Source organism: Aptenodytes patagonicus, chromosome 3 (genome assembly GCF_965638725.1).
Source record: "Aptenodytes patagonicus chromosome 3, bAptPat1.pri.cur, whole genome shotgun sequence".
In the NCBI taxonomy this organism is placed as follows: domain Eukaryota; kingdom Metazoa; phylum Chordata; class Aves; order Sphenisciformes; family Spheniscidae; genus Aptenodytes; species Aptenodytes patagonicus.
The window spans coordinates 103,943,682-103,965,917 of NC_134951.1; the positions used below are offsets into that span (position 1 = coordinate 103,943,682).

At 42.2% G+C, this 22,236-nt stretch overlaps 1 protein-coding gene across 3 annotated transcripts in view; it reads right to left on the reverse strand.

The window, feature by feature from the left end:
* Nucleotides 1-22,236, reverse strand: part of EML4 (EMAP like 4) — a 165,168-nt gene that overhangs the window by 94,985 nt on the left and 47,947 nt on the right. For 2 of the 3 annotated variants that reach the window (XM_076334467.1, XM_076334465.1), the window contains exon 1: nucleotides 1,566-1,659. The exons of the other annotated variant lie outside the window; for it this stretch is intronic. In XM_076334467.1, the coding sequence (XP_076190582.1) occupies nucleotides 1,566-1,632 (67 nt within the window). In that variant the 5' untranslated portion in view covers nucleotides 1,633-1,659. Of the gene's footprint in view, nucleotides 1-1,565; nucleotides 1,660-22,236 lie in introns of those variants that run through there. 3 annotated transcript variants of the gene reach the window in all.

Genomic DNA, 22,236 nt, shown 5'->3' on the forward strand with positions numbered 1-22,236 from the left:
CTACTCATCAGTAACAAAGTTGCAAGTTATAGCCATAAAAACCGCTGTTCTTTTGAATTTTGTTCTGAAGATAAACAGTTAAACATTAGCCTTTCTTTTTGACCGTAAAAATCCTTGCAAGCCTGCAAAAGATTGTACGAAGCACTTGTAATTTTAAAATTTCCAATTCACCCTTCCTCTTTCCCAAGCATTGCAACATCTTGAATTCTAAACCAAATGCTTTGAATTCTGAAGCAGATAAAGTACAGTGCATTGCTCACTTCAAGAAAGCACACTGTATGAAGGTCATTCCTTTCTCCCACTAAATACACATAGAAATCTATGCATTAAATACCTGCCCTTTTTTTTTTTTCTTTTTTTAAAACAAACTTTCCTGTTGACCATTATATTTTAGGCCAGAAGTGTAAGTTTTTCTATACAAGATGCTGCATTCGTATCAAAACCGCACGGAATGAATCAGCAAACAAAGAAGAGCTGCTCAGTAACGTTTGTTTCATTCGCAATAACACACTTCCCCGCCATATACAAGAGCAATACATTTTATCTCTGACCTGATTTGGTGGGGGGGGGGGGGGAGGTTATTCGTTTGGTTGGTCTTTTTAAGACTTAACTCGTATACTTTTGGTTGATACAGCTAGAATGCTGCAATTAATTAACCGATTTACACTCGAGAGAGGCTGGTTTGATAGCAGCTCTTTCAAGAAAGGAAATACGCGTTGAAATACTTCATTTTTACTACGACGCTAGTAAAAAATAAAGCGGGGGGAGAAAAACTTAGTTCTGAAGGGCAAATACATGTTTTACACGCACAAAAAGCGTAGCGACGCAGAGAGTCGAAGCTGCAGCAGACAGCGGCACGAACTACCTACTCTGAACGAGCCTTTACCGCCTCCTGCCTGAGGGGCCCGCGGGCAGCCCGCGCTTCCCGGCGGGGGCTTCCCCTCGCTTTTTCCTTTGTAAAGCGTAAAACTGAGGGGTCGAAATGAAAGACCGGGCACACGGGAGCAGCTCTTTCCCCAGGGCCGCAAAGGGTCTCTCTCGCACAAAACGCTTCCCCCTCCCGGTTCAGAGCCCGGGCCGGGACGCCCGGTGGGACCCACCGCTGCCGAGGCGGCGGCGCGAGCACCCGCGCCGCGGGAGCCGCCGCGCCGGGAGCCTCCTGCCCGGCAGGCGTTGACTTTGTCATTCGCTTCCTGTCATTTTCTTGCTAGCCACATACGTGAAAATTTTATTTGATTTTACTTTTACTTTTTTTTTTTTTTCCCATTTTCTCAAGGTTAGGATGCTGCGCGGCCGCGAGCCACCTCGGTCTTTGAGTAAGCACACCTTGCCGGCCGCTCACGAGGGCGCAGCGCTAGCTTAATCCCACGGATAAATATTTACCCCGGTATTTACTTTACAGATTTCCCTTCTTCCCCTCCGGGGAAGGGAACCGCTGAACGAAAAGCGCCGGCGGTCATTTTTAAAGAGCCCTCACAGGCGCGCCGTGCGGCGGGCCGGAGGACGGCGGCGGCGCGGGCCCTCCCCAGGCGGGGCAGGGGCAGGGGCAGGCGGCGGTACTTTACCCGTGCAGAAGTTGACGAGCGCCGAGGGGTCGCAGGCTGCGGCCAGGCAGGGCAAGCTGTCTTCCATTCCTCTCACCGACGCCGCCAGCGACGCCGAGCCGGCCCCCTCGCGGCCCCCGCCGCCCTCCCGGCGAGGCTCAGAGCGAGCCCCCGCGCCCCGGCCCGGACGGCATGCCGCGGGCTCCGAGGAGACCCTCCCGGGCCGGCTGGCCCGCCGCAAAGCACTGCCGGAGGCGGCCGGTCCCCGCTGCCTCTCCCCGCAGCCCCGGCCGGAGCGAGAGGCTGGAGGGGGCGGGATAGGGACAAAACTCGGCGGCCGCCGGAGGGAGTGGCTAACCCTCGGACGTCAGCCGTGCACTCGCACAGGCACTGACTGGGCGCGGGCAGCGCCGGAGCGCGGCTGCCCCGCCAACGCCACGGCGTTAGGGCTCAGGCGGCTTTTCTCGGGGGAAGCGGAGCTCGCCGACCTGCTTCCACGCAGGCAACCGGCTGCTCTTTACAGCCGGACAGGGTCCTGCACCCTTCCCATCCGAAACGGCAGCAACCGGGCTGCGGCACGGGCAACCCGCCGTCCCCCTTCGCCATCGCACCGCACCGCAAGGTACTTACGGCCCGTTTTAAAATCGCGGCATTAACGATGAGGAGCCAACAGCGATCAATTCGCCCGCCGTCTGAGCGCAAAGGAGAACCGCAACTGACTAGCGAACAGGATTTTTATACTCGGTCAATTCAGATAAACCATTATTGTTCCAAAGCATGTTCGTCCGTGTGTCAGAAACACCACAGATCTAATGTCAGTCAAAGCACAACGTGACATGAAAAGTTCACACGGGGGGGGGGGGAAGGTGGTGGTTGTTTGTTTAGTATTATATTTGAGTATTTTTCATATGACATCTTTCGGGACGAAAAAGCAATGACATCACTGGCAATATACTTTTATCCATTACATTAAAATGCAGCAAAATATCGTGGCTTAAAAGCAGCAGCTTTGCAAAGCTATCGTATTCAGCAGAAGGGAACTCGTATTACAAACGCATTACAATCTATTTAGCGTGATCGTGATTTTGTCTGTCTTGCAAGATGAAGCACAGCCAGATGAGAACTAATGAATGCAACATGTGTTCATTCTTTTGGTAGCCGTGCCTGAAGCCAATTGGCAGAATGACTACAGGAAGATAAATGTCAAAACAAAACTATTTGTGAATATGTACTGCATATATTTTTGCCTCATCTCTCTATCATACTTCAAATAGTTTATTATTTTCAAGCTTTGCAAGCATATTAAATAACTCTGGATTAAAGTTTTGATTTCCAGACAACGGGGCGGGGGGGAAAATACATGAGGGAAGTCCATGTCTCCATTCAAAAAAACAAGGAGGGGCAGCACTTTCCACCCTCACAAACAAATGATTGATAAGAAGGTTCCTAACAACACATATAGTTAAGACAGCACACAAAGGGTTTTGTATGTTTTCCCCAGAATTATCAGTCTACATAATTTCAGCAGTATCTTCCTTTTCCAGCAGCTCCTGACAGACTGGAGGGATCGACTTCTGCAGTGATTTTAAAAAAAGAGAAAGGCAGTCAGCTGAACACAGCTCTGCAGTATGAAGCCAGCCAGACAACTACCACGATTAATAAAAGGAAAGGACTAAGAAACTGAATGCTGGAAGATGATAGAGGCTAAAAGGCAAGGGCACACAACTAAACTAAACTAGCTAACCTAACTAAAGCCAAAGGCTTCAACAGCCAGCCGCGGCACCAGGATTGACCAAGAACTCACGCTTCCAACTTGTCCCAACCACTATGTTGCATCATGTTGTTAGATTAAACCATCTTCATTGCAAGACGAAACACTGAGTTTTATCTTGGGTGGGCTGGACACACAAAATTATTTAACGTGCACAGACATACATTTTGGTATCCCTTAAAACTCAACATCCTTCCTAATACAACTATGAAGCCTTGAAAGAAATTGTGGGCAAAAATCCTCCATGAGGCCAAACAGACATTGTATGTGCTGGTAAAGACTGGCACAGAGAGCAAGAAAGGGGCTTCATTTGCCCTTTTAAGCGGCCATTAGTGCTCCGAACGATGACAGATTACATACAGCTGCCAGGAAGCATCCAATGTAGTTCAAACTAATAAAATTTTTTAGAATGTCTCATTTTTAGAGTAAGTAAAACACTTTGTATAAAAAAACCCTAGGAACTCCTACTGTACTAAAAGGATATGAAATACTGATTGTTTCCAGATCTATGACCCTGATTTTTAGCTCTAAAAAGAATGGATTTCCTCAGCATAGGAAAAAAAAAAAAAAGTTGCATTAGGGCAGTATTTTAGACAGAGCTCAATGCCTGCCGAATCAAGAGCATGCAGGGTGAGGCAGAAGGAACCAAAGCAAACGTTAAGAGCACCTTCAGAATGATCCTCTGAACACTAACGTTTGAAACAAGATTTCAGATGGCCCACTGTATACAGCTCACCCTGAAAATGGCAGAAGCAGTTTCAATCTACCCATCGCCTGTTCCCTGCTGGGCTGAGGACTTGGATCAAAATTCCCTGATTTCCCTTTAAATCTCTCATGAAAGCCTTAACTCCTCAATAGGATTTTTCACTCTTCTGACTCTGGCCCATACCTGTCCTTCTAAGCAATCTCACTATCTTCAACAGCTGTCTACCTCTAACCTTTTCAGGCTTAAACACCATCTCAGATCCTCTTCCCTGCTGTTATTGAACATGAGTGGTGGTGGGGGATGAGGAGGGACTCCTCTTAAGTATTTTAGGTAAGCACAAATGATGAAACAAGTACTTAAAATATGGCACAGACAAAAATAAAACACATATGATGTAGGCAAGTAACCTTTGGCTAGGAAAAAAACCTCTCAGAGTATTAGTGGTGCACACTACAATGTCACACCATGGAAAAAAAAAACAACCCTCTTCAATCTAACATAATCAAGCAAGTTAAAGATCAGGAATAGAGCCACGCACATTATACAAGCACACAATATTTTGTTTGTCCCCAACATACGGATATTTAGGAACATTACACATGTGGTAAGAACAGCAGATGTCTTAAAGACCGCAGCAGCAGCAGCGGTCAGATTATGAACCTATGAAAGGAGTAATTTTAGACACTTCAGGTTTTCACACACCAAAAAGCACTCCAGCCCACATTTTTTTCAGAGGTGGGAGCCAACGGCTCCTCCAGCTTTTGAAGAGAGCTGTAGGAAGGCATGAACTCTCTGGAGTCATCACTTCCACGCGAAGAGGAAGAAGCGGGTCCCCTGCCCCATACCCCAACCATTGCCTTTCAGTGACCCAGACCCAGACCCAGCCAAGGAAGCTGGGGGTGCCCCCGCCAAAGCCACTGCACCCCCAGCTGCATAGACTGCAGAACAGACACCTTGTCCCCAGGACATCTTTAGTAATTAAAAACCAAAGAGGAAGATTATTTATTGAGTTTCCTTGGCAAATGATTGTGCTACCAAGAAAATACCTGCAGTTACATGGAATTTGGAAAAAGTCTAAGCCTGTTTTCACAGGCTTAAATGTCTCTTCATCTCCTTCAAATTTAGGAGATTGCAGATCCAAGAGCTGCTGCATGAGGCCATCACTTTATCTTCCCTTCAAACGATTACTGGAAACTCTCCCTACCAACCTTTCCTTCAGAAAACCTGTAGCCATAACTGTACCTAAAACAATATAAAGTGATAACTGTACTGAGACTAGTTTAATGACTCTTTTGCTGTTGAACTGCAAGAGGGCAGCACTAGTTAATTCTGTTCCTTCATATGTATAAAACTAATTGTGTTTCCACTGGCAAACAATCCTTCAATTACTTTGCTTTCTTCTTTCTGAAAAGAAACTGCAGCAATGTTTCAGTTGGCAATTAACCTCATGGCCAAACAGTATCACCTTTCAGCAGCTGCATACCTCTCTGTTCCAGTATTACCTTTACCCCATGGAAAAGAGAGAATAACAGTGATTTCTTCAGTAACTACCCAATTCCTAAAGACTCGAAACCTTTTATTCCTTTTTTCTTAGGAGGGAAGAAAAAAAAAAAATCAACAGACTGTTTTTAAAACCATGTTTTATCTGCAATCACCTAACTAGCACCACAGATCAAAACCATCTCATCAGATGAGACAAAAATAATTAAGCACAGTTTTAGAATACACACTTCGGTTAAGGATGCTCATTGCATCAGGCCTGTTTCCAGCAGGACTTGCGAGGTGTACGGAGGGAGGTGTACAGAGGTTAGTAAGCTATGAAGGACAAGGGCAGCCTCGCAGGATCCAGTGCTCCCATTAACACCTGCGGGATGCGGCAGCCTCTGCTCGCTCCTCCTTTTCACTCCAGGTGCTGGCACTGTAATAAAACCTATTACAGTCCCATTCTCTGAAGCATTAATACCAAGAGTGACGGAAGGCAGGACTTTTGGCTACGATTAAGGTCACTTACAGTTGGCATACGGCAGCGCTACTGCTAAAATAAGCATCCCTGCCCTTCTCCTGCATCCTTCCCATCCTCATCCTGCTCCCACCGGCGGCACAAGCGCTCGCGGGGCTGCGCAGGGAAGCACACCGGCAGACTGAACAGGCTGAAAACTAACCCATCAAACACCGAAACAGGAAAACTCACCAGGACAGTCATACGGCACAATGAACCACGTTGCAGCAGCAGGGAGGTGGCAGCACCTGCTGGAAAGAGCGGCAGGAACCATGCCCGTCAACAGCAGCTCTGCCTGCAGATGACTTAAGGCGATTGTGAAACAGCTACACTTGTAAATCACCCTTCATTGCCAGAAAACTGAGTGAAACAAGAACTGATACAGATGAGAGTGAAGTCCCTGAGCGAGCAGTGCCAGGGCAGGACGTGGCAGAGAGCACACAGCTGTGCCAGAGGCTGTTCCCTTATCACTCTCCCTCCCAGACCCTAAACTGAGCTCATTCATCCTATGGGCATTTTTCTCAAACAGACCTAGCATGCAGGAAACATGAGAAACAACAGGTGTAAACAACAATAAAGGTGTACATCAGATCGTAAGACCTGTCCTGAAGCTGTCCTCCAGAACTAAACCACACCCACGTCCATGCAGTCAACCATCCCAGGAAAGGGATCTGAATGGGGAAATTCTTTTTCCCCAAAAAATCCACATTGCCTAACTCAAAAAAGAAAACCCACAAACAATACAAAGCCCTCCAAATGCACATGCATATTTTAAGAATAACCACCTGAATGTGTATTTTTGTCAGGTGGGTTTTCTGCTGCATCAGCTGCTTTCTCTAGTTTGCAGAGGCAGCTGCACCAACACGACTGAGGTGGCAGCAGGCTGACGTGGAGAGTAGGAAGGGTGGCAATGTTTAAGGCTGGTATTTCACTGAGCATAACATCAAACCACAGCTGTAGCACACCTTCCGCTGCCTGCTTGGAGCACTTGCACAGCAGACTGCTTGCAGCTGCTTTCCTGCCTACCCATCAAATGCAATAGGGAAACAGCCAACAAACAAGATGAAAATGTATTAAATCTAAAACACAGCCACAAAAAGGTTTCTCCTGCAAATTTTATTTTGGGCATATGTTCCAGACCACAGTCCAGACCATGTATCCTACAGCCCCATGAAAGCGTGCAACCCTGCCCCTGAGAGAAGGAAGAGTCTGAACAGCAGCATCCTTGTTAGGTGCAGTCTGTATTTTTGTGGAGATAATCACAGTTTCGTCTCTGGTCAAGAACCTACGCAGCTTCAAACACAGCAGTTTTGCCTAAGTAGTATTTTTAAAACTACAGGTAGATCATACAAGGTTGTTAAATATAAAGTATATCCATTTTCTGAAAGCAATTAGCAAAAGTTTGATTCTTAATAAAGACAACTAACTGGTAGTTTTAGTCATACCAAAGCTATAGTTATGGACTAGCTATGGTTAAGTGACTGCTGTCTAATCATTTAGCTCATGCCAACAGAAAGAAAAATGTTGCTTTTGCCGTGCAGAAGTGGGGAAACAGCGGGAGAGAGAACAACTGCAAAAGTGTTTTCTAACAAAGCACTTTCAAAATAAATCTACTTCTGGAAATATTACACTGCTTAAGAGTTGCATATTCTTTCAAAAAAAGATTAAATGTCATTCTTGCGTATCAAAACATCTCCAAATGATGGCTGTTTCCACTAACATATTGCTGCAATGTTGACTATTTTTACTACTTTTAAAAGTAGTAAAAAATAGACTAAGTGTCAAAAAAAAAAATCAGAATTTGAAAGAGTCCACTATTTATGACAGAGACCAGAGAGTTTCTCATTTACTCTCCACTTTGAGATGCTGAGGAAGTAGAAAAGCCTTTACAAAAACACCACCAACAAAAAGGGTGATCCTTCACACAAAACTAATTCTTACTGAGGACGTCCAGCACGAGGCTTGTGGATGCGCCGAGGGCTCGCACAGCGGGTGACCGGCTCAGCAGCGCACTGGGACAACGCAATCCTTGTGCACAGAAAGCTACTCTGCGGGCAGCAGATAGGGATGGGAAACACATCCCAGAGGGTGGCTCAGACGTAACCAGGCGTCTTGGTACAGCACGCAAATGAGGAAGAAAAACCACAGACGCTAGTCTGGCTTAATCCAGATGGGTAGGAACACCTTTCGGCTTCCAGACTTCTGCATATGCCAGAAGAACCCAAGTCTCCCACCTGAGGGGTGGGGTGATCACCTCCGTTTGTGACTACGCAGTATCTCCAATTTAATTATTATCTAGTACATGCAAATGTGATGTAGGTGTCAGACCTTCAACTATTACAACACTTCAGAGTTTGACCTTATCAAACGATCATTTACAGCCACACAGTTTTGACATATATCACAGCTGTACAGTCCATAAACTAGTTACCCTTCTGATGGCACAGACTACTAAACAAAGTGGTTTAAAGTGAATCTGTAGAGACAGTTTTATGTCCGTGTCATTCCTTCAAATTTAGTTGACAGCAGATTTTGTACTCTCAGTAAAATGTGTCACAATAATAAACATCATGGTTTGTTTACAAATACAGGATTGAACTGTTGTGAAATCCTCAGGCAGGGCTTATGACCTATGCTGTTGGAACATGAAAGATATACCTTTTTTTTTTTAAATGACAAATATGGAAACTCCTGTTACTTCTTTTGTTTTTCAATAGTGTTCTCAGTATTATATTTCAGCTTCACTTTAAAACTCGGTGGATATAAAATGGGAAGAACAAGCCACACTATTTCCATGAATTGTTTGATAAAAAATTGTCATTAGAAGAAACCAGCTTGGTTCACACACAGAGGTCAAAAGAGACCTTTCAACTAAGTCAACAAATGAAATCTGCCAGAAGTCACACTTACTTGAAAGTCTGAATAACATTATTGACACAAAATTAGGTACTGATTTCCAATTTATTCTTTCTGTAAGAATAGTAATGTTACAAAAAACCTGACACAACTGATACCTTTGCCAGCCTCTCTGGAGAAAAACCAGAGAGACAACAAGCAACCCACCATTTAATTGGTAGCTCTTTCACAGGTCAAGACCGAGGTCAACTGTTGACTACAGAAATGTGTGTTGATATTGCCAGAAAAACCATTCTATAGGTCAGGAAAAATAATGTCTTCCTCTGGATCATCAATGCTGTTATGACAGCTAAAGGTCAAAGCAAAAAACCAAAAAGGCTAATTAGGGAGAGGGAGAAAGAGAGAGGGGAAACTTTGGTGTGCAGCGGTAGAGGTCTAACTGAATTGACAGATTAAACAGCTGTGGTGTAGACCAGGACACACGTTGGGGAAAAAACACCACACAAGAAAAATGGAGAAGGTCCTTGGTGGCTTTAAGAAATGGAGTTGTGTTTTCTAAGGATCCAGCTTACCGAAGCTTACCTACTAAAGGTCAGAAACGGCAGGAATTTGATTGTATCCTATTACGTAAGAGGCATTTTCATACACTGCAAAACCACTGGCCCTAGGAGGTGGGGATGGTTACGGCAGTATACGATCAAGCTCACTATGTCCTTACTTCACCACAAGAAGCTTCTTTACTCCAGATCTAGCTAGTCATCTTCAAGTAATAAGAGCTGGAAAACAAGAGAACAATCCAAAACTTACTGAAGTCACAACTTGAGGCTTGATTAAATTCCTGCTAAAATGAAGAGTCTACCCATCTGTTCTTTGAGAAGGATGAAAGTCCGTGATTTAAGTGAATAAAATACCAGGGGTGATAGGACTACAATTAAAAGCAACTTCTTCACTAGCAGAAGAGACAACAGTACTGACTGCTCTAAGCTTCCAAGGGCTTAGGATAAGGAATAACCTATATATATTCGCATAGGAAGTCAACGAAAAGAATAAAAACTATCCCCCCCCCCCCCCGCGCCTTTTTTTCTAAATACAGACTATGAAAGCATTTGTATTTTTCTTAATACGAGAGGGTATCCCCAATCCATGAAGCCAGTAGGCTTCATGTAACTAGCTGCTTATGTGCAAGTTTACGTGATCAAGACCGATACAAGAAACTTGACAAATACCTTTACACATAGCTTTTTAGAATTCAAGTTTTGGGTTTTTTTTTTTTTTTGTGTGTGTTATAAAAGAAACACACACAAGTTCTAACCTACAGACAACCTGAACACACAACTTGGATTTGAATTATGTATTCCCTATGAAATGGACTTTAAACTTTTTCTCATATCAGCTTGTACGATGTTTAAAGCACTCCACAAAGCCAAATGGAGGATCACAGAATTGTAACTGCACGTGGCTACACAGTTTTTAAATTATAGACATAATAAGGCATCATTATATTTACAGTCTATGTTTTTCTTTCATATTCCAAATTTTTAAAGTAAGTGAGACTTGATCTCGAGACAGTATTGAGACATAAAAGATGTCCAAACGTTACTAAAGTGCTCTAAATAAATTAACAAAAATAAGATTTTTTCTTTTTGAATCATGTATACCATAAGTCACACATCTGACTATTGAAATATTCAGTCCAGATACAAGCCCCAAAACCCCCACGTTCTTCCTTTCTCTATCCCCAAGCCAAAAGAATTTCATTGTTTTTAAAAAGTTTTTGTCAAAACAAAGCTTCAGAAGACAAACTGTCACAGCAATTTATTTATCAATAAGTTTGTAATCAAGACAGGAGCTTACAGGACACTGAGCAACTGACAAAATTACGTTTTCAGTGTAAGTTTTATTTAGTAGAAATGTTTTGCCTGCCATCTCTATAAACAGGAAGACTCAGCTATTTCCTTCAACCAAATGCTAGAGACTTACTAACATAACAGAGCCTGCAGCAACATCTACTTGAAAGTAACAAACCAGTGATGCTGGACATTTTATTGTATTTCTCCATTGGCTGTATTTACAGCGTGAATATGCTTTTTCTGTTTTCAACATAAATGAAAATCCTTCTACAGGAAAGCATACACTACCAAATTATATTGCAGGACACCAGAATTAAAGGAATGGTATTAGGTAGCAATGAGAAGACAGGCTAAAATACCAAGGAAAAGAAAATTCCAGTCCCTTTTTCTGAAGTTTTCACTAAATGTTGTGTGTTTCTTTAGGCGTCATTTGAGGATGCATTCATTTTCAAGGTAACAGATTTGAAGCAACCTTAGAGGCATCATCCAATCAAAAAATACAGGTTTTCACTCTTCTGTCAAATTGCTCAGTATTCTGCCACCCCATAGGAAAACAAAGTGTAAAATTATACTACAGCAATCGGGAATTAATGAATTGTTGCAAGTCACTTGTGCAGCTTTCCTACACTTGAATAGCTAGGGTATTTACATTTTAACATAAACACATTTGTATCTCAAAAGTAATCCTCGAAATAACTGCTTTGCATTTTTTTTCTTGTCACTACACACCACCTTGTTGAAAAGTGTTTTATCACCCTGCAAGGTGGCTCACAAGGAGGCAGCCCCCCCCCAGCCCCTTTAAAACAAGGTCAAGAGAGAGCAGTTGTGGATTGCGAATGACTATACTTCATACCTTTCAAGATTATCTTAACAGAGGATTTATACCTCAGTATTTTTCCTTGCTAGTCTCTTGACAGAATTCAAATCACTCATTTTGTTTCACCAAAGGAGGAGTATGTGATTTAACGATTAACTCATCTGATGTATAATCAGGCAACTGATTTTATCTGCTTCATTGCTATCAAGTGGTCAGCGTTACCTTCCACTAAGGCAAATTACAGGTTTTGAAGCATACCTGCAATCAGAGGAAATCAGTTTGTTCTTGCAGCATCCTCAGAACCCACAGAGGATATGTGCATTCGGGGGAGGTGGGGAGAAGTGGAGAGAAGAGGATTAAATTAAACAACAATTTGGAGGAAGCATCTTGCTGTCTTCTGTCTCCACTGATGAAATCAGGTCTATGGCATTAAAACCCATGTAAGAGAACACGGCTTATTTGCGTTGTCTCCTTCCTTTTCTCATTGAAAAATCTATTGCTATCCTTAGGCAGGATATACATTGGAAGGAACAAACTAGCAAAAGAGTAAACTGAATTTGCAATCCGACCCTAATCACCCACCCCAAGAGCCATACAAAATGGTCCAGAGGTAGACTGCATCTGAGGCCACTGAGCATAGGCATCACGTGTCAACGTGTGATGAGCATTTGGTCTACAGAAAACTTGGATGTTTATTTTCTTTAAAAATAAAAGCTGCCTGAATCTGTAGTGCCAGTAATTTTTAGATGTTAATTAGTGAAGTCCTCCACTCTACAAGAACATACTACTGATTTTCAAACCCAAAGCAACACCTTGGGCTGTATCACACACACGTATACATGGTGTGGAGCACCTTGATGCAGGCGGGGACAGTGCGGTGGCTTTCCATCACAGGTCCGCTCTCCTACAGACAATCCTGTCTGTAGGTATCAGCCGTAGCTGTACCTGTAGCTGTACCAATCCTGTAGCCAGGTATCCGCTGTGGGAATGAAGCTGGCCATCCCTGAAAACACGCCAGAAAATGCTTGCAGATAGCTGCTTTCAAGGTACCACTCTTCAGTGAAAGGATTAGAGTGGAAATAACCCGCACTTGGCACAAACCTCTTGAGTCACGAGTTTGGTTTAGATCATAAGCAAATTAGCGGTTTAAACTAGATACACTGTTGGAAGATTTGATTTGGTAAGAAATTTTTAGATCCTGCTGCACAATTTTGCAGGAAGGAGTTTGCCTGGCAGCTGCGGCAGTGGGCGGAAGGGGGACACAGCTCCGAACACAGACCATCTCCTAAGTGAGGTGCTGGACAGGCTAAAAATCAGTGAGAAACTCCAGCTGACTGAAAAGGGAACCGGGACTCACCTCAAGACTATTACACCCTTTACTCTGATACAATTTAACATAACATGGCAATTCCAACAAGTTATTAAAACGAGGCATCCTCGTAGACACAAAAGTCTTTTGAAAAACAACATTTTAATAAAACTACACCTAAATAGCATTTGGACAACTTGGGCTATAGTAAATATTATACGATACAATCGTTCCTTCTTTTATAGCATCATGTTCCCAATGATTAAGTATCAGAGCTACTTTTGTAACAAGCATGGCTATTAATATTATTACTCCATCAGTTAAAAAAAAATTGCTCTTGCAAATTATTCAAGTACTTTGATTTCTCATACTTGGTTTGCTAGAAAAGAAAAATGTTTAATAAATTCATAAAGATGACAAAACCAAAAATATGCTGACTTAATAGAATTCCATCAAAAAAACCTGCTTTAGAGTACCGCATGAAGTGGGCCCAGCACAGGTTTTACTGACTTGCTTCTTCACCAGATGAATGCCACTAATGTGTATTAAAATGCTAGGTAAGTCAGACTATGTACTAAAATTGTTCTGTATTATATAGTAATATATTAAGGACAATTCTGCCTCCTAGGAGACTGTAAACCTGAAAATTGGTCCACGTCATTATTAAAATCTGAAACACGAGTTACCACCAGAGACATTCTCCTTAGAGAGAAAATGTCACTGATTTGTCATTTATGTTTTAGCTCTATCTTAAATAGAAAAAGTAAGATGGTATAATTGAAGTCTGAAAAATAAATATCTTTGTAGTCAATAACAGAAAGTCATCTTTTCCCCCTACAGGTTGCTGCCCTAGTACCGTTGTAGATACCACCCCTCATGTTATGGAATAATATAAACTAACTCCCCAAGCAAGGCATTCCATTTTTCAATTTTATTTTTTTTTCCAAATGTTCCATTGCTTTGGGTTTCTTTACGATCTAACCTAAGCAGCATAAGCAAGACGGTGCACCGTCCTACACAAAGCATTAACTGACTCAAAGCGTTCTGCTGGCTTCACAAAACATTAAAGAGGTACAGGAGAATCGGTGTTTCAAGTTCGCCTGAACTGAACACAGCCGACAGAAAACACTGATTTATCGAGTTCTCTGGCTTTGCTTTTGAAATGATCCGATGTTTCCAGAGAATGGGGAGGAATATCAGCCTCCTATGGGGGCGGGGGGTGGGGGGAGGAGCTGCTTCTACAATTGCAAAAATATTTTTCAATATATGGGGTAGCTGGAGCAGAGTGAAGCCCCCTAACAGTTGTCTGCTGGGCGTAGCCACTAGATAGCAGGATCTGCTCAGTGAGATAGCAGCTTGAACAGAACAGCTATAAACAGTGTCAGTTTAAATTAAATGTTTGTCTAAACCATATGTTATACGACAGGTATCTGCCACATCCAAGTTTTTATAATTTATTAAGTAGATCTTAAATACAAGGGCAACCTCAGAACGCTGAATTATTGGGAGGAGGGAAATGTTTTTTGGTCATCTTGTGTTTGTTAATTCAGGATATTTTTTTTTTCCTTAACACTGCATCCCCGAGATGTCTGATTTTCATGCTTTTTCCTTTTGCAACTTTGAGGGCTGCTAACTTCCCAGTTTTATTAAACAAACACAGAAATCCTCTTCCTCGTACTCCACAGCTTCATCAAGAGTGGCCTTAAAGAAAACCAAACTTTTGAAACATTCACAACAAAGTCATACCCATTAGCAATAGAGCTGATGATGTTGTAAGAAAAACCCCACATCAGGATCTACACAAGGCCTCCTCTACCAGGAGTATTGCTGGAGTTCAGTCCCTGAATACGCAGCTCTTGGTAAAGCTCACTTCAGTTCGGCTTACTTGAACATTCACAACAAAAATGAACAAAGCCTCTTATTTTTATGAGTTGTATCGCATGCTGATCGTATCTTCTACAAACAAAGCCAGGATTTAATTGCACTGGAGCATTAGGCAGAGAGCCTTTAAAACTCTTTTCTATTTAACCTATCCGAATTGCAAGCGGCTGCATCAGAAAGGACCGAAGCGTGTGCCGTTCCGCAAATAACCCGTAGTTGTACATATGGGCAAGTACATTTCCAAAGTAATTTAAAAACATATAACTGATAAGGAAGAATTATGAGTTTTCCTTTCTAACCTTCCCACAGATTAACATAATTTCAGGTTCCTAAAAAACAACCACATGCCCTGCTCTAGGCATTGCTGACATTGCTGGATTATTCCCAGCACAGTTAGGAGGGGCTGCATATTAACAGCAAATCCACACATCTGAATTATCTGTGCAAAATTCCTAAAGTTTCAGTTTAAGCCAGACAAGGCTGTATATTTTTTGCTTCTATTCATTCTTCTAGATGTATGCCAAAATTTTGTGCCCATTACAATTTTATAATTCCTTTGTAGATCATGAAAACAAAACAGTAAAGCATATCGATGAAAACAAACTCATGATTTTTCCATATTAAGGAAACAGTCAAATTTCCAATCCACTGTAAAATCTAGCAAAGTAGTAATTTATTAGCCATGCCCAACAATTCAGAGGTAAACAACAGTATTCCAGACACACAAAGTAAAAACCCAAACACAAGCCACACAAACACACATCACTCCACAAACCCTCCTATATTCCCCTAGTGATAGACTGGATTTCTCTACTTCAGCCAGCATTCTGTTTCCCAAACCTTGCATTGAACAAGGCCCTTCCTAAGGCAAACCCAATGCTTTTCTAGCAAGTACAAGATGGGGGCTGCTTCCAGCTCTGTGACAGATGTGACACACACCAGCCCTACAGCCTCTCCAAAGCAGTGACGATCTCCTGGGAGCACCACCAAAGGAGACCACAAGCTTCCAGCAGCGCTCGCAGGAAGGGTCTGTCTCCATTTCCAGATTCCTCCAGGGACTGCCTTTAAATAACGCCACTAAAGCTGTCTGCTCCTCTTTGTCAACATGCACAAAGGTTGTAACTTTGCAGCTCTGGGAACAGAGAAGGTGTAAAATGGCCATGTTCGACATTAAGCACCAAGCAGGAAATAATATATGGGGGACACTGGCAATAAGGGGTGTCCTATTATGCTAAAAGAGGTGCTTACACATATTTTGAAAGGATATTTTTAACTTCTCAATCTAATAAATTTCTCTTAGTATTTCTGGCTTAGAAACATATACCTTTAGTCCAGGGTTTCTCATAACATACACAATTCCAGCTCCCTGTGAGCATCAAAAGGACAGACAGAGAAAAGAGATTTAACATTTACATTTCATTCCACTCTCAAAAGGACTTTGATAAAAATGAAACTTACACCTGGATTAGCAAACATTAACAAGATTTATTCGGAATGCCTATTTCTTGTTTTTCACCCTTTTCCCTAGCTCAAACGCAGAGAGTTGAAAGATCTGGCACTAACCCTTCTTTAGTCAAGTGGCAAGTAGCAAAACTCAACACTCAGTAGCATTTGCACTTCTCCAAATAAAGACTAAAGGCTCCCTTTCTTGAGAAAGTGGGACTTGGGTAGAATAGCTCCTAGATCTCCATGAAGTTATCTTAAAAATAACCTGCTTACGGGTTAAACAGGTTACTTAGTAATAGGAACAAACAAGATCCCACCTGCATAGAGCACAAAAAAAAAAAAAAAAAGTGGCCTTCAAGTTTTAGCCGACTTCTTCAAGAAGTTTTCACCCCAATGTCTCTTATTCCCCCGTTGCAGTTACAGACACAGACACCCTCACAGGCAGTAGCTGCCTATGGAGGAATCCCTCGTTGGTGCCAGGGGGGTTACGTGCCTGCCCCTCGGGGAGGATTCAGCTGCACCGCCAACCTCTCGCTACAACAGATGAAGTGAGCTCTCACCGGGGCAAGCCAGCTGCACGGGCGACGACCGACTCCAACGCTGAGCAACGTAACGTGCCAGCTGAGTAGCACCTTAAACCACCACAGCTCTGAAGCAACTTAACACCAAATTTAGTTTAAAATAGCTTGCAAGTCCGATTCGCGTATATATGTACGTATGCATGCATGCATCTGTGACCTACAAAATCAGGCACCTACCTGGCCCCTCAGAGCAGCTCACTTAGGGTGCATAAAGGACAAATCGAGCACCAAGGTAGAGAGTGCTTACGGTAAAATGGAACTGAGTTTTAACAGGTGCTGCATCTGTTCAGTGACCATAAAGGAGAGGAAGGAAGTACTGTGTTAAGTGAGAAGACAAAATTATATTTATAAATGAGTCGTTTCTGGGTTCAAAAGTTTTGAGACCCTTTTTCTGGTATGAGTCACTGGTCAAGGCAAGATTACACTAACACCTCTACAGATCTCTAGAAAGAGTAACAGAGACCTTGTCTCACACTGTCCCTTCTGAATCGCTCGGCATCCTTCCCTGTATCTGATGGCATTAATATTAAAAACACGCTCACCTGTTCAGAGAGCGGCAACAATAATATGCCTGGGACTACTTGGCTACAAAGGTCTACAGAGAAGAATCAAGCCTGGAATTCTCCCTCAGCACATTAGGCATTAGGCAGAAGTCTCAACAGTTGACAATACCGAACACTTTTCACATAGAAAATAATCTGAACAATATTACTGCACATGGTGCAAAGATAAATCATAGAGCATTACAAGAAGTTGTTAGGCAGGATGTGTCCCACTCTCTCCTCATCGAAAACTAAACAACATAAATCACAACTAGTTATTTCACATGTAATCAAACCCTGCCAGACATCAAGACTTGCTAACGCTTTCCCTCTGCCCATCTCTCCCCACCATTAACTCAGAAAAATAAAACAAACAAAAAAAATCCCACACCCTATGCACACCCAGACCTACAGACCCACAAACAACAGACCTGATGATGTCTTCCCCTTCTGGAGCTTAAAGCTAAGCAAAACAAACAAACAAAAACAAAATTTAAAAAAAAAAGGGCGGGGGGGAAGCAAGAGAAAAGGGAAAAAAGAAAAAACAAACACAAACACACAACAAAGCCACAAAAACCCAGCAAGCACAGGAGAGGGTCTGGACAACTCCTCAATGAAGGGAGCATTCAGAAATGGTATACCAACATATATATCAGATCCAGATGTACAAGTAAATTTTCACTGTTCAAAGCTTACACAATTTCACAGCACAATTAACACCTATCACCCCAGTTTTAGAGAGAGGAGCCACCAACAACTGCATAGACAGTATGTGCACCTTCAAGCAGATACATTACTGGGTACATGGAATTAAAAAAAAAAAAAGAGCCAATTATTGGTGCGATTAGACATTTTATGTGAGTCTTTCCATTCCTAAACCTTCTCATATCTTAAAATTGCAATTAAAGGTGAAGGGTTCGTGTCTGGAAAAAGAATCGCACAACTTTGTGTTTTTAGACAGCCACATTTCTCATATGGCAGTTAAAAATCTGCCAGAATTTCCCATACAAACATGTTTCCAGCAATTTCAGCTCTCCCACGCAGTCTTTGGTCCTAAAGTAACAGTCTCCTGCAGAAAAGTTTTTTTAAACACACAAAAAATAATTCAGCCACACATTTCTCTTGCATGATGAACCGTTCTCCACATTAAGATGACAACGCTAGCACTGGAGTGCCCTGCCACAGCGGGCAATTAAGAGATTCAAAAGAAAAATTGTTAGTCTTGCAAAAGACAAGCCATTGCCACATTATGAAATACAAGAAGCAGATTAAGAGAAACAACCTTTGAGAGGTAGCCAATACTTACACAGAGGCTAAAACTGCCGGGTGGGATAGTCAATGGGGGAGGAGAAAAAATAAAGGGAGAGAAGTACTAACACACACAAATCTTCATCAGTGGATTCATCCATCCATCAAAACCGACTAGTGTAGAAAGACCGAGCAATTGACCGTATCACCGAGTTTAAGAGCTCGACTTGCTATGTTTTACTGCCAAGGAGGATCGGACTGACTGCAGAATGCAGAGCCAGCTGCTGTGCAGCACATGGGCAACATCTATCCTCTACACACCAACGGCAATCTCAACACACCGAGGGCTGCAAGATATTCAAGCTGGATAAAAAACAAAGGAATGAGGAAGGACTGCATACCAATGAAACAGTTAAGAAATAAAGAGCGGTTGAAACGCGACAGACTTGTGGCAATTATCACTTTGGAGAGCAACTGGGATTCTAGAGATTTACACCTGAACACAGACTGCGGTTCACAGATTAACCCTCATACACTGTCGATGGGAAGTGTGAACTCCTGGGAAACAAACATATTTTATTTTTAAAAAAAAAAAAAACCATGAATGTTAGCAATGGCACGGACACGATAGCTGAAGGATTCCTTTGGTCAACAGTCATCATCAGTCACAGGTCAACAGGGATGCTGTCTCAGAGTCAGTTCACGTTGTTGGACAGGAGAGATGACTGGCAGCTCAAGCAATCACAAGCCATTCTGACCATTTCTGACCACTTCCCAGGAACACGTCAAACAGTCTGGAATTTGGGAAGGGTAAAGCTCAAGAAAAGACTGGAATTTGTTAATGGGGCTGATGAAGCAGACAGGTTTCAGAGGGTATTTGCACTCCAGCTGAAAGCCGTTTCCACTCATTGGGTTTGTTTTCCAAGCTAAAGATCAAACTTGGTGAGGAGGACTCCAGACTACCTGGACGAATCAAAACCTGACCTGTAATGCTAAAAATAAGCAGGAAACCTTTTTTCCACAAAGTAGAAAAAAGCTGAAGAAAGAAAAGCATGTTTCAGAGGCTACAGGGTACAAACAGAAGAGTAAAACCAACCGGGAGCCTGCTTGAGCTGAACCATGCAAAGGAAGTAATGGGGGCATCACTGTTATTATGCATCGCAGCTTCAAAAGAGAGCGAGGAAGGCAGCTACCTACACACTGAGGTTTAAGAGGACGTTTAGGAAAAAATAAGCAGGAACAAACACTGAAGCAAGTACTTTGCCTTCTGTTTCAATGAAGATAATAAAATGACACACTGAAAATGAGAATAGGATAATGGTTATTGCCCCATACAGTGTGGAAACAAAATTAGACCATTTACAATAAAGAAATAAGGGGATCTGGATAATCTCCATCCCAGAACACTGAAATAATTGGCACACACAACAATGACAGATATGCCAAAAATCTTTACAAGAGGGAGGGGGAGAGGGAATAGTTTGGGAGAGAAGGAAAAGCAATCTTGTCGCTACAAGCACACAAGCATGACCTTGATAATACAAGATCTGAGCAAAAGAAATCAAGGAAATGTAATTGAACAGTGAAAATCAAATTTGCCTTGTCTTCACTTCACTGGGTAATTTATACCTCAGAAAAGGATAATACAGCAAACTTAATCCAGAGTTAAAGCAAGAACTGATGTGGTATCTCATGGAATAATATTTAAGGTACAGACCTTTAACGTTTTAAAGATGAACAAAGCACTGGCTTAAAGACAGACAATAAAAAGATAAGATATCCAGACAAAGAGAAGATACTGTGTTCCTTAGGTTTTGTGAGAACAGGACTATTAAATAAGTTACATAGTGACCATACAAAAAAACAGGTATCCACTAACGACTTCTGGGAGACCAAAGTTTGGAGAATTCGCTGTTCCTGAAAGCATCTCACAGAAATTAGACAGTCTTTTGGGCTAGCTGGAGCAACACAAATGCAATGAAATTTAAGCATATGAAGTAAAAGACAATTATGAATAACGACTTCTGCTATGATCTGGGACACATTAACAGGAGATGAAGGGGAGAAAGGAGCTGCCAGCGCATCAAAAGATCGCAGGATCATATTAGCCCTTTTAACAGCTGTTTGATACAGATGCTTTGCAGTAGTTCTACACACACACACAAAAAAGGTATTTTTAGTAGAAAACCAGGATCGACCAATTATATAAAGTGTTGGTAAACCACTATTTGTAATTTTATATATATATACACACACACACACAGTTGTGGCTGCCTAGTCCAAAGCAAAACAAAACCACATGCCTTTCCCCAAAACCAATTTAACTGAAACAGGTGCAGAGAAGACTACTCAGAAGATACAGGATAGAGAAAATCTATTTCATAAGGGAAGCTGAAGCACTTGGCATGCTCTAGCCTAGCAACTAAGTGCTGCAAGCAACACAGCTCTGTAGGTATGTCTTGTGTCAAGCAGGGTAGACCTCATAGGAAAAGGAAGGCATGCTTACGGGGGAAAAGCAGAGGCTGGTCCCAGTGCAGAGGGTGGGAGTGCCCGTCAAACTGGACGGGGCGGGTAAGGAGAGAAAACTGTTTCAAGATAGAATCTCAAATATGTGAGGAACAAAGGCAACCCAAGCACTCCTGGTTTGAGGCTTCAGATGTTCAATCTGACCAACCTCCTAAGAGGCAGCTCCAAAAAGGTTCGTCAATGCACCACATACTACATTATAGTGATTTAAATTCTGTACTAATAGCTTCTGCTGATTATCTGAGAGACAGAAAAAAAATTTCTCTAAGAACCCACTTGGAGAAATTGTCTCTGACCTGTTTTGCTGTCTCCCTAGGGCACACTACAGTTTATTCACTCTTTCAGTCTTTTTATTAAGGCTTTAAACTTGTTAGAACAGGTGGGGAGAAGAAGCAGCAGGCCCATCTAGATTTAAACTTTCCTTTTTTACATGACTCTTTGGGGAAATTGTCCCCTTCAGCCCTCCATTCCCAAGTCAGCTGTACTTTAATAGTCCATTACAAGAAGAGAAACAAATCTCAATATTTACTTTTTGTTGAACTATCAGATAAACGCTGGGTCTATTTCTGTTCTATTCATATTCTCCCACAATTTCCATTACAAGGTATGCACTAAGCACTTTGACAAGAAGTTCCCCACTGCTGAAAATCTCTGTGCTAAAAGAAAAAGGAACTATTTATTTAGGTTTTGGTTTCAAACAGAAATAAGTTTTCAAAATTAAGCTGGAATTCTCCCCAACTTACTCCGCTGCAAAGCAGGCTCACACAGTCTAGCAGCTCACAGACACAAACTCTAGATGTTGCAAAGTGAATTTGAATCCCATTTTACTAGGAGCACCTTTGGTTTGTTTAACTGCCCTGGACTACCAATGAAACCTACGCTTCTGCCCAATTCATTTGGTTAGAAATGCCTCACAGTAACTTTTGTTCTCTTCCCAAGTTTGCATGGCATCCAGCAAACAGGACTACCTGCACTGGGTATAATATACAAAATACAGTAGCATCTAAAATTAATTTTTAATCATTAAATTGTAAAGATATACATATATGTTACTTGTTTTCATATTCTCAGTAAGTAAGGCATAAGGCCTAAAAAGGACATCTGTATGATAATTTAATAGAAATCATATGCATGCCCAAAAATGATTGTTTTTCAGCAAA